The 12,722-nt window shown below is 40.3% G+C and overlaps 1 protein-coding gene across 1 annotated transcript in view; it reads right to left on the bottom strand.

Moving 5' to 3' along the window:
- Nucleotides 1–1,149: 1,149 nt before the first annotated feature.
- Nucleotides 1,150–12,722, bottom strand: part of LYVE1 (lymphatic vessel endothelial hyaluronan receptor 1) — a 20,936-nt gene continuing 9,363 nt past the window's right edge. Inside the window, exons 3-6 of the mRNA XM_011969921.1 lie at nt 11,627–11,766; nt 3,789–4,091; nt 3,111–3,189; nt 1,150–2,585 (exon numbers count right to left, since the gene is read on the bottom strand). Of these exons, the coding sequence (XP_011825311.1) occupies nt 2,399–2,585; nt 3,111–3,189; nt 3,789–4,091; nt 11,627–11,766 (709 nt within the window). The 3' untranslated portion in view covers nt 1,150–2,398. The remainder of the gene's footprint in view (nt 2,586–3,110; nt 3,190–3,788; nt 4,092–11,626; nt 11,767–12,722) is intronic.

The following is a 12,722-nucleotide window of genomic DNA, read 5'->3' as shown; positions in this document are numbered from 1 at the left end:
TTCCTTCCTTCCTTCCTTCCTTCCTTCCTTCCTTCCTTCCTTCCTTCCATAATGATGGAAATTACATTTTTATCAGTATGTTTGCACATATTTGGACTATTGAGGGATTCTATGTGGCTGGGTGGGGTTTTTCTCCTCCCCCCTTCCTCCTCCTGGATAGGGCACAAACCCGTTTAACAGGAGAAGATGGTAGCATTCTAATCTGTAGTAGATGCCCACAAGATGGGAGATGTGGTGTGGGAGATCTGGTTTTTTCAGCTAACACACAGAGAGAAGACCACTACTTAGGTGCTTTCCCTCTTTTCTTCACTCCCTGAGAACTGGATGAAGCTGATAAAGCTTAAGGATTGACAAACCAGTTTCAAACTCATAGACCTACAGGGCCAGGCAGGTGATATATATGAGGGACATGGGCTGGGTGTGAAAAAAAAGGCAACAGCATTAGAAAGTTCATAGGAAAGGACACCTTTACTTTGGCATGAGTGTGTAATAGAGAGTCATGAGGACTGTGGTGAAACAGAAAGCAGACCCCATTGAAAGGGGACAGCCACTACTCAGTATCAGATAATGATTGCTATGAGGGAACATGGGTTCTTTACTTCCAGATCCTTCCATTTTTAGAGGAAACCTAGAAATGTAAACATGTGAAATCTCTTGATTTTTAGTGCCTGGCAATGAAACCAAATTTTAAGATTATACTCCGTGGGCCAACTGAAAAAGATTATGCCAGTAGGTTGTGGCATCTGGGCTAAAGGAACCACGGAGCTGTGGGAGTCACTGGTGAGGGGAAGAAGATAATTAGCAGTCTAAGGGAGAGGGAAAGAGAAAACTAGAAAAGCAGGGCTGTCAAAAGTGAGACAGGTGAGCCATCCTGAATCTCTAGCTCCCTGGTGAATTCTGAAATGGATGGAAATGTAGGGCCAGCATCTTGAGTAAAGGACTGCTTAATGTGTATGTACTTGGCCAACTCAAAATAAAATGTTTGGAGCATGAATAGCCCCATATGATATATGCTGTTTGGTTGACATATGCTTGTATTTTAACAACCAACGTTGTCCCTTTTATTTTTGCAAACAATATGGTATGATCTGGTCCTCACTTTAATTTTACATGAAAGGTATAATGCATCTATGTAAATAAGAGAGCAAAGAAGTTTTCTAAATGCTTTAATTTTTTGTCACAAATATTTCTGCCTCTCTCAGGCCCTCCTTGCTGGAAAAAGGAGGGCTAGTGACACATTTGTTAATGGCACTTTAAAAATGTGCTTTGGTATATAGAGGTAAAAATGTACTTCTTGGGTATGTTAATAATAAATTAAGGTTATAATGGTTGCCATATTAGAGAAAATGAATAAGATTAGCCTCAGCAAAAGTAAAAATTAGTTTGGAAGTAGATAAGCTAGGGATATCGAAACTGAAAAAAAAAATAGCTTCCCAGATAGCATTCTACTATATGCAAGTTTTTGATGAATAATATTCAATTACAGAGTGTAATACCTTGCACAGCACTTGACATATAGTAGCTATTCAGCAAACGTTTGTTGAATTTTATTACGTTTTAAACAAATTACTGAGTAATTTCCCTCAGTAATCATTTCTGTAACTCAGATAAAAATAGAAATTTATGTTTTTATTTTTGTTACTTATAAAAGTATATTTCCTAGAGAAAGTATCAGCAGTGGTAGAGACCAGAAAAAGTAAGTGTGTGTATTCTAAACAGTGATTCCAACTCCGTGTGTTCAGAGAAGAACACTCTGACCCTGTCTGTGTTTACAGTCCCTGATGACAGTGTTCTGTCGGTTTCCTCAGCCTTGTTGTATTTCTTTCTTTATTTTGGCTTTACAGACATTAGGTCTCAAGTTATGAGAATCTCCCTGGCCTTCAGGACCTAAACTTTTCTGTCATTCTTTTGCTTTTACCAGGCTCAGAAGGACATGCCAGGTGGGATACGTGTTTCTCTTCAGAGCTGAAGAAAAGGTCTCAGCTGTGGAATCAGTAGAGAAAGCCTTCGTCTCAGTGACTCCTTGGTTTTCAACGCACCTAGCCTCAAGCAGCCCGGAGGCCCTTTTACCGCTGGATACTGATGAGATGTTTTAGGTCCTTGCACTTTGCAAAACTCCTTTCTCCCAGTGGGATATTATTAGGACATAGCCAGGCTAGAAAGGCCGTGGGAAGCTTTGAAGGTAGGAGGATAGGATCCAGACAGGGTTGCAATAAGAAGTAGGGCATTCTCTTTGGTGCACTCCATAGTCCAACGGCAGTCCTGAGCTGATTCCAGTAAGGAACTAAGGGTGGACTTTCTTCTTTGATTCTTTGGCCCGTTTGATTTCCTCAGCTGGGGCAGGGTGAGGATGGTGAAAGAAACCAGCCTCAGGTGTGTCTCCTCATTTCTGTCTCATCTAAACTTCAGCTTCCAGGCATCGCACGGTAGTTTTGCTTGGACTCTTGGGCTCTTCTGGGTTGTTATCCGTTTTCTTTGATTCTTCATTAGGGTTGATATCATCGGCCTTCTCCTCCTTTACTACTTTGGTTTCAATCATTTCCTTCTGCTGATTCTTGTTTGTAAAAGGGAAGGCCTTCACATACCTTTAGGCATAAACATGAAATAAAAGTGAGAGACTGTGTAACACACATAATAATAGATAACACTTTTTTGGTCATGGTACATATTGGCACAGTACACTGGATACCTTTATTTCAGGGTGATGCTAGCACATGCATGCTCGAATACATTAACACATCACCACCTTAATGGATTCATTTAAGTGGGAAAATATGTTTGCAGGCCAGACTTTAGGCTGACCACATAATTCTTCCCATAAAAACAAAGAACCAAAAATCAAATAGAGCATATACATTCTCCCCAGATGTCAATTTTTTTTATTTCTTGATTTTCAAAGGACAGTCATTGACTGATGGCTAGATGACATGCATGTGCTGAAATAGAAAAGACTGGGCGGAAGGGAGAGAGATGAGATGAGAGAGAAATTTACAGTATGAGAGGACTGCTATCTCCATTTTGATCAGCAAAATGCCAATAGCGACCTTGAAAAAGCACAGGATAGAAACTTGACAAAGATTACAAGACTAGCAGTGCACCAGCAACCCTACCTTTTGACATAGCAAAATCCAAGACCAGCTGCAGCACCAAAAAAGAGGAGAGCAAGCACTAGCAGAGCCGTGGGGACACCTGCAAGGAACAGAGACATGGCCTGTTGGTCCTTCACTTAAACATTGTGTGTAATGCTCATTGAATGACCCAGGTGATTGAGACAGTAGATAGTGCAGGAGAAAAACCTTCTCTGTAGCCCTTTATGATGTTGGGCCCACACCAGCTTCTTTGCTTCATGCTTGTAGAATCATTGGCCTTGCCTCTCATACTCTGTCAATTCTATCAGTTGCAATATGACAGAGTTCATTTCTCCTCCATGGCCTTGAGACCTACTCTAGTCAACAAGCCTGCCTGAGAAAGCGATGACTGGAATAAAGTCATAGGCCTTTAGGGTATATATTTTAAAAAGAACTTCTACATAGGAACAGATAGTGATTTATTTTTAAAAGTCTTGAGTTTTCAACAGTGAATTCTTTTATACTTATACTTTTTAGCTTAATCACTAAGGTTCTTTACAGCTCTCAGATTCTATGACTATGAAAGTTGAGTTTGTGTTAAGCTTTTGTTAGTATTTGACAGGTCGTGAGTGCCTCATCTGGAGACAGGCAGGATTCTATGAATTGTCTGTTATACATGAACATACATATATATGTAACATAGACACAGAAACCATTTACCTCCAAACCCAGCAGCTTCATTCTTGAATGCTGCTTTATTTTCAACAAATGGTTCAGTTTCTGTAGACATGGTGCTAGTTTCCATAAAAACTTCTGTAATGCAAATCAATTTTTTTCTCCGTGGAATAGAAGTGGAAGCTGGAGCAGGAGTAGTAGTAGGGGCAGGTGCTGTAGAGTAAGGGGACGCCACCGAGTAGGTACTGTCACTGACAATAAATTCTGTTGTGTGTGTTGCATTTTGAGTGTTGAATATGGGATCTTTGGTGGTGATAATTTCTGGAATGCACGAGTTAGTCCAAGTATCTGTCGGGAGAGAGAAACATGAAATAAAAGTATTGCAACAGCCTCCTAACTGTTCTTCCTGCCTCTAGTCTTACTACCTCCAAATCCCTTATACTGCAGCTGGAATGGTCTTTAAAAAGCACATCTAATCATATCACTTCCATCCTTAGAAGCTTTAGTGGCTATCTCTGTTATATGGCCTACAAGGCCTTCTGTGATTTGGCCCCTGCTGACATGCCAGCCTCATCTGCTCTTTTTCTCTCATTGCCCCTGCCATACTGAAATTACTTGAAATTCCTTGATACGCTTTATCTTACATCCAAGCCTTGCACCACGATGCTTTATTCACCTTTATGACTCTTTGCCTCTCTTTATTTAGCTTACTCTGACTCATCCCTCAGGTCTCAGATTGACCCTCTATTTTTCTCAGGCAGATTTGTTGACTTGATTGGGTCCCTAGGCATATGTTCTTGTACCTCCTTGTCACAGTTCTCATTACACTGTTCCCCACTGGACTGCAAGCGGGCTGGAAGCAGAAACCCCATCTGTCTCGGTCATCATGGTATGAGCACTGTGTGTGGTACACAGAACGGGCTCAATAACTATTTGATGAATAGGGAAGGAAGGAAAAGGGAAAAGAAGGAAAGTATAGATTGGAAGACCAAATATACACATGTGGTGTCACTTCAGGACAAAGATATGCTAAGACTTATTATTTTTGGGCTCATTAAAAAAAAAGTGAACAAAAAGGGGCCAGGAGAGGGATAAGGGTTTGCTTTCCAATCTGTTGAATATGCTAGAGAGGAAACACTTGTTAAAGCATCTTAATCTGAGTTGATCACGGCAGTAAGTGTTTAAACAGGTACCTCATTGAACAATATTATCAAACCTTTGTTTACACAGGAGGGAACTGAAGTTTCGAGAAATTGAATAACTCACCCAAAGTCACATGGCTAGTAAATGGCAGAGCCATACAATATATTATAATATAAATTTGCATCTATTTTAAGTCCCTAATTATTTATGGCAGTGGGTAGCATCAGCTGAAATGTTTGCTATGAATAAATCATTATTCTATTAAGTTATTCATTTTTGAAAATTAAAATAAATACCAATCAAAATAATGATACTATTGATAAAACATTTTGACCACATGTGTACTGTTTTTACACTATTCATTTTACTTTGAAAAGACCTCCATTCAAATACATATAATCCTTGGCCTTATCTTCCCGGAACTGTTAACTACATTTCTCATTTTTAGCACATGCTAAGCCCTTCCTTCAGAAAATGAACATTTTTGAGTGTCAGGGGCAAAAAACATACTGAGCTCAATATAACTGAAAATACAGAGAAATATAAGACATTGCTCCCACCTCCAGAAGAACAGAGGATGCATTTTGATAAGGATAGGGGGAGATCACTAGGGAGTCAGAGGACATGGCATTTGGGCAGAGTATGGAGGATTAATGTGTTCATTCAACAAATGCTTATGGAGCACTTACTCTGTGCCAGGCATGGTTCCAGGTGCTAGGGACATGGAGCAAACAAGACAAAGGGTCATTCATGCTATTGGAAGGATAGAGATAATAAAAAATAGTAATAAATAAGCCAGAAATTTCAGAGGATAATAAATGTTGAAAGGAAAATTAAGCAGGAGATGAATTAGACTGATGAGGTGGATAATGGAGGACAGAGGGTGATAAGAGAAGGTCTCTTGGGGAGGCAATATTTACACTGAGTCCTGAATGATGAGAAGTAGTTCGTCATTGAAGATCTGGGGCAGAAACATTCAAAGGAAAGAGAACAGAAAGTTTAAGAGCCCATTTGATGAATAAGAAGGCCAGGATGACTGAAACAGAGAAGCAGCACATCTAGTATAGAAGAGGGAATAGGATATCCCAGTCAATAGGAATAGCATAATCTGAGAATCCAGAAGTTTTAATGTGTAGTTATGTTAGAAAAATGACAATGAGCACAGTGTGACTGGAATGTAGGGGGTGTGTGTGTGTAAATGGAGGTATGAAAGACTGCAAGCAAGAGATGAGACTGGGAAGATAGATTGGAGTCAGACTATCAAGATTTATAATTGCTATGTTAAAGAATTTGGAATTTATTTTGTAGAAGAGGGAATTTTCAACTGAGTTTCACAAATCTTCCAAATTATATACAAAAGTCCTCATATATATCCACTTTCATGTACAAAAGGCTTCACAATTTACATCATATTCTAAAATGGGAGGTTATCTGAGGCTATGGAGCAGAGCGGTAAAATAATTATCAATGGAAGTGTGTGGAGGATGAGATGCAGAGCAGAGAGGGTATAGTCCAGGAGCAAAGAAGGAGGTTATTGCAATTCCACCGAAATAGGAGAATCAGAAGTTTCTGAACTCCTAAAACCTAGAGATCTTCTACGGAGAGGTGATTCCCACCCTTGGCTGCAGGTTAGAATCACCTGAGAAGCTTCTAAAAACTACTGATGTCCAGGACTCACCCCAGGCCTTGTATATTACTGATGTGTGGTCATCATCCTGGAAGGTGCTACACTGAAATAGCATGACTCAACACAGTTTAGCTCAAGATTTAAATCCTGGCTCTGCCCCTTATTGACCATGACCACAAGAAAGGTACACTCTAAGCATCAATTGCTGCTCCTGAAAGTAGAAATGATTCATAGGTTTCATTTTACTGAGGATCAATGAGAGAGTAAATGTCTAGGGCCTAGTATAATGTCTGGGCGTAATGGTAAGATCTGCAAGAATTTGTTTCCTTGACCTCTCTGTTCATACATGTGCCTGAGAAGGACACAGTATGAAGGAGTAAAAGCAATTGGTGGTCCCTAACTGATTAAGAGTACAGTGTATCTCACCTGGAAGTGAGATGCTCTCCTTCCCCTCCAAACTACAAATAATTTCTCTAGAATGTGCTGAGTGCTCTGATAGATATTAAACACAGGGTGAAGTGGGAGCCCAAGGGGAGAGAGAGGGTTATGGAAAATACATCTGGAGAAGATGGCACTTGATATGTGAATGAAGAGTAGGAGCTGGCCAGGTGATGAAGACGATGGGCATTGTGGCAGCAGGAACAGCACTACACAAGTGGTGTGTGCAGAGCATTAACAGTGCTTTGATCCCCAGACCTCACAGTAACAGCAATAAAAAAATAAAGTTAGGACTAGGAGTGGGGTTTGATCCCCCATTCTCACAAGGATAGCAACAAGAAAGGCAATTAGGATAAGGTTTATATGGAGGCTTAGGGTTACTCCGATCCTCAAACCTCACAAGATAGCAATAAAAAGGAAATTACAAAAACAAAGAAAATTAAGGTAAGGTCAGGATTAGCATTAGGATCAGGGTTAGGGAACTCTAATTTTCACCAAGATGTCAATGGACACACACACACATGCACACACATGAGTGCACACACACACACATTTTGAACATCTAGGTTTCTATCCTGATGATATATCTCCATAGATGTGAAACAACATATTTTCAAGGTTACATACCTTTGAATTACTTTGACTAGAAAAAGATTGGAAATAGCTCAAAAGTTCATTAATAGAGGACTGGTTGAATAAACTATGATACAGCCACCCAATGGAGTACTATGCAGTCATTAATAAAAGAGACAAGTCTGTAGGAACCAACATGGAGTAATTTCTAAGACTTGAGTGGAAACAGTTAGGTGCAAAGTGGTGTATATAGTATGCTAGTTTTTGTAAGAAAGGGCAACAAGACCACATACAAACACACTCCTTTATACACAAAGCAACACAGAGGAATAAACCAGAAATGAATGAAAGTGGTAGGTGGAAACTGTGGAAGGCATGAGAATAAGACTTCTTTGAATACAGTTTTTAAAAAGTGCATTTTGGATCATTGAACCACGTAAATAGTTTAGTTATTCAAAAAATAAAAATAGGACAAAAGTCAAACCCTAAAATTGATTACAAAGAGAAGCGAATGAACCTCAGTTATTTCAAAATGATAATATAACTACACAGAGTAGCAAATTTTTAAAGTCACTCGTATACACAATTCACTGACTGTACATCCTTAGAGGAATATCTTCTAAGGACTAAAAGATTGGCAAAGAAGTCTTAATTTTACTTAGTAGGTTATTATTCCTAATGCTGGTTTTGTAAGTTTGAAACTTGTAGGATAAGAAAATATATTAATATTATTTATTGTGAATTAATATTTTCATTATAAGAGATACAAACATAAAACAAAGTAGACTAACAAGGAACTCGAATTGTTAAATTTGAGTTGGAACTATCAATATAAACTTATGTACATAAAATTGTCTATCTGTCCACTGATAGGACTGAAAAGCAATGAAAACTCCAGGAGGAATGAGAACAACTTGTATCCAAATCTTGGTTTCTAATTAACATTTCCCTTTAAAAGGAACTAAGGCTCCTTGGAGAAATAAGTAGCTGATTCCATGCCCGAGATACAGAAAGTATGAAGTGAGCCTGGGACATGGTATTGTGTAGGGAAATCAGGAATTACCTAAAAGCAAATGGGATAAAGGACGCACAAATCAACTAGAAGGGGCTCCCACTTGCCAGATTCAGGACAATTTGAGCATCCAAACAAACAAAAGAATAATAATTGTAAAATGGATTATAAGACGTTGAACATATTGAATAAGTAAAATGCATGTGCCCATGACAGTGTAAGAGGGAGGAAAAAAGGGTGTGTGTGCATCTGTGTAGGTGTGTGTGTGTTTGAGAGAGAGAGAGACAGAGAAAGATTTTTCATCAAAGATGCCAACTAATAAATGTAAAAGGAAGGATAGATTTAGAAAAATCGCCATTTTCAGTCCCCCATATAATAACTGATTCCAAGAAGGATCATCGATGACTGCTTAAATGTCTAGGTAAAAAGTAGTTGAAGATCAAGATATTTGTATGGTGTCAAAATATCGCATTGTAGATCACCCACTAATTGCAAAGGGAAAGATATAGTGTTACAGTTTCATAAGCGAGATAGGGCGGTTGCCACTTTAATCAAGTAATCAAAGTTAGCATAATTAGTAGTGGGAAATACTGACATTAAGTGTCTTTTGTTGTGATGTGATCCAAAATACATAATATCATCTATGAAGTACTTTTGCCAAAAATATTGAATATGAGCCTAATCAAGCCTCTAGACTTAACTTTCAGCATAAGAAATACACAGAAAATGTGGCACATATACACCATGGAATACTATGCAGCCATAAAAAAGAATGAGTTCATGTCCTTTGCAGGGACATGGATGACGCTGGAAACCATCATTCTCAGCAAACTAACACAGGAACAGAAAACCAAACATCACATATTTTCACTCATAAGTGGGAGTTGAACAATGAGAACATATGGGCACAGGAAGGGGAACATCAGACACTGGGGCCTGTTGGGGGGTAGGGGGGCTAGCGGAGGGATAGCATTAGAAGAAATACCTAATGTAGGTGGTGGGTTGATAGGTGCGGCAAATCACCATGGCGCATGTATACCCATGTAACAAACCTGCACGTTCTGCACATGTATCCCAGAACTTAAAGTATAATAAAAATAAAATAATAAAAGAAAATAATCTCTGGAAGAAAAAAAGAAATACATGGGATAGGAGTACAAGTTAAATGAAACCATGAGGAAATAGACAAATCTAAGTCCTCTTTCTCTGGCTCTTCTCTGTTTAGTCAGAGGGCTGGGTATCATCACATTGCGGGCTGGCAGGAAGGCAGTTAAAAAGCAAAGTCATTTGACAGGCATGGGCTGGTATGAGGTATGCAGGCATGTAGCTTACCAATTCCCCAGTCAGTGATGAGAGACCAAAGATGCAGAGAAGGGAAGGAGGATGGCAAATACAATGTTAGGAAAAGCCCTATGTTCCAGTCTTGATTCTGCCACTAACTGACTGTAGGACCTTGAACAAGCTAAATCCCTGTTCTGAATTGTAGTTGTTTCATCCATGAAGTGAGGGAACTGGTCAAAGTTTCTCCATGGGCCTTTTCTGTGCCAAAGCCCTCCGGATCAGGGAACTACTTGGATCCTATATTGCCTTTCTGGGACAGCTTTTGCTAATATTGGCTGGTGCACATTTATCTCTGGGATCTTAGAGAATGATTTTGAAATCTATCCTGCGTATGACCTCTCAGCCACCTAACCTTCACAAGGTCAGATAGATGAGTATGTGTGAAGAGTAATAACCAGACAGGGGTCCTTATGACAAACTGAGAACAAGTGAGTATTTATTAAAAGAAAAACTTTCTGAGAAGTGCTTAGGTGAAGCACTTGGGCTAAGGCAGCCAAGGTCTTCAAGCAAAGTTAGTGGGTGACTTCATGACCACGAACAAATCAGTGCTACCCTCTAGGTGTCAATTTCTTCCTTCATAAAATGGAGACTGGGTCTGGTTCTTAAAATTATAAAGGAATGTTGAACAGTAGAAAGAACGTGGTTTGAGTTAGACCTGAGTCTGAACCTTTACAGTAATGAGACCTTAGACAAATGCACTTAAATCCTTTGAACTCGGTTTTTTTTTTCTTTCTTTCTTTTTTCTTTCTTTTTTTTTTTTGAGACAGAGTCTCACTCTGTCACCCAGGCTGGAGTGCAGTGGCTTGATCCCGGCTCACTGCAAGCTCTGCCTCCCGGGTTCATGCCATTCTCCTGCCTCAGTCTCCCGAGTAGCTGGGACTACAATTTTATGTATTTTTAGTAGAGACGGGGTTTCACTGTGTTAACCAGCATGGTCTCAATCTCCTGACCTCGTGATCTGCCTGCCTTGGCCTCCCAAAGTGCTGGGATTACAGGCGTGAGCCACCATGCCCGGCCTGAACTCGGTTTCTTTATCTGCAAAATGGGGGTGATAAAGCATACCTCACAGGGAAGTTGTCAAGGTTCAGTGAGAGATCCTAGTACAGTAAGCCCTATGGATCTGTAGGTTCCATGTAGGCGGAATCAACCAACCTTGGATTGAATATATTTGGAAAAAAAAAATAACAATACAACGATAAAAAAGCAAATAATACAGTACAGTGACTATATAGCATCTACATTGTATTAGGTATTGTAAGTAGCTTAGAGATGATTTAAAGTGTACAGGAGGATATGTGTAGGTTATATGCAAATATAATCCCACTTTATATCAGGGACTTGGGCACCTGTGGATTTTTGTATATGATGAGGTGCCGGAACCAATCCCTCACTGACACTGAGGGACGACCGTGCATTGCTTTGTCCATAATGGATGCATTACATATCATCTGTACCTTTGTTTCCTTCCCTTCTGCCTGCTTATCTTATAGGATGCAGGGATGGCGGCAGTGGTAATTGAGCCTCCTGAATGTCTTCTCCTGTGTTGCTATTCAGTCACATTTCTCCTAACTTTTTCCTCTGAGGGGCATATTGCCACCCCTAGCCTGGCCAGAGAGACAGTTTTGGGAGAATCAGATGACCGTGGCTGTGATTGCTTCTGCTACTGCTCAGGGTTACTCTTTCCAGACAGGTCTCAGATTGAGAGATACCCAGAGAATGCCACATGGAAAGGCTGCAGATCAGACTCACCAGATGAGTTGTAACAATAGGCTGCAAACTGTCGGTTCACCGCAACTTTCCAAATCAGGACACCCACCCCATTTTTCCCACACTTGGGGTTTGGGTTAATCCTAGAGATGACCACGAATCCATCTCCAATCCAGCCATAGCTGTAAAAGAATACACACTAGTTGAACAGAAAAATGATTAGAAGGCATCATCTCTATTGCTGAATAAGAACACAGAGCTAAAAAAGAACTCCAGCAGCGACAGTGAAACCAGCTGTTTCTCACCTGCAAGTCTCAAAGCTAGCCTTCCAGGCTGTTTCAACTTGATCTTTGCTGGCCAAAGTTAGTCCCAGCAGCCTACAGGCCTCCTTAGCTTCTGCGAAATTCAGCTGCGGGTTTGCTTTTTTGCTCACAAGGGTGATCCCCATAATTCTGCATGACACCTGGATGGAAAGCTCTGCAAAGGAATCACATAAGTCCTCAGTTTGCTGCTGTCCTTGTTTCCAGCCCTTAGGCTCTCCTTCCTAGCAGAGCATATTGTCTTGATGCAGCAGGGAGGTCTATCTGGCTGGGACTGGGGTTTAGAATAACAGGACATAGACCAGGCATTTTCCACAAGGACCATCTGCTGGGCTAGATGGATGCTTGTTCTTGTCCAAGCTGTAAATGTCACCCGATCAAAGTCTATCCCATCCCACTGCATTAAGATGCCTTGCCTTGCTCACCACATGGGGGCTTTGGCTACCAGTTGTTGGGGTGCAGTCTAAGGGATGAAGTTACTGCAAACCTTTCTGGAGTCTATAAAATGAAGCATCCGAGACTTTGAGAAAGATGGAATTCAGGGCTCTAGTTGATAGCATAGTTAGCAATACTCCAAACCAATGTGGTTTGGGGACACTACTATTTGTGAGATGGGCTGAAAATGTCATACTTGTTATAAAAGAATGTGAGTGCTCTCAGTTCCAGGTCTTTCGGCCATTGGGGGGCAGGCTTACTCAGAAGTTCCTGGAGGAGCTGGCAGTAAACCTTGCATGGCAGAAAAACTAAATAAAGAAAGCAGAATTTTAGAGTCAGACTTGGGCTTAGATCTAGCATATGTCACTGGCTAGCTCTGTGAC

The sequence above is a fragment of the Mandrillus leucophaeus genome, unplaced genomic scaffold, assembly GCF_000951045.1.
Source record: "Mandrillus leucophaeus isolate KB7577 unplaced genomic scaffold, Mleu.le_1.0 Scaffold920, whole genome shotgun sequence".
NCBI classification, from domain to species: Eukaryota; Metazoa; Chordata; class Mammalia; order Primates; family Cercopithecidae; genus Mandrillus; species Mandrillus leucophaeus.
The sequence above is the reverse complement of the archived record's forward strand: the minus strand, read 5'-3'. Positions and strand labels throughout refer to the sequence as shown.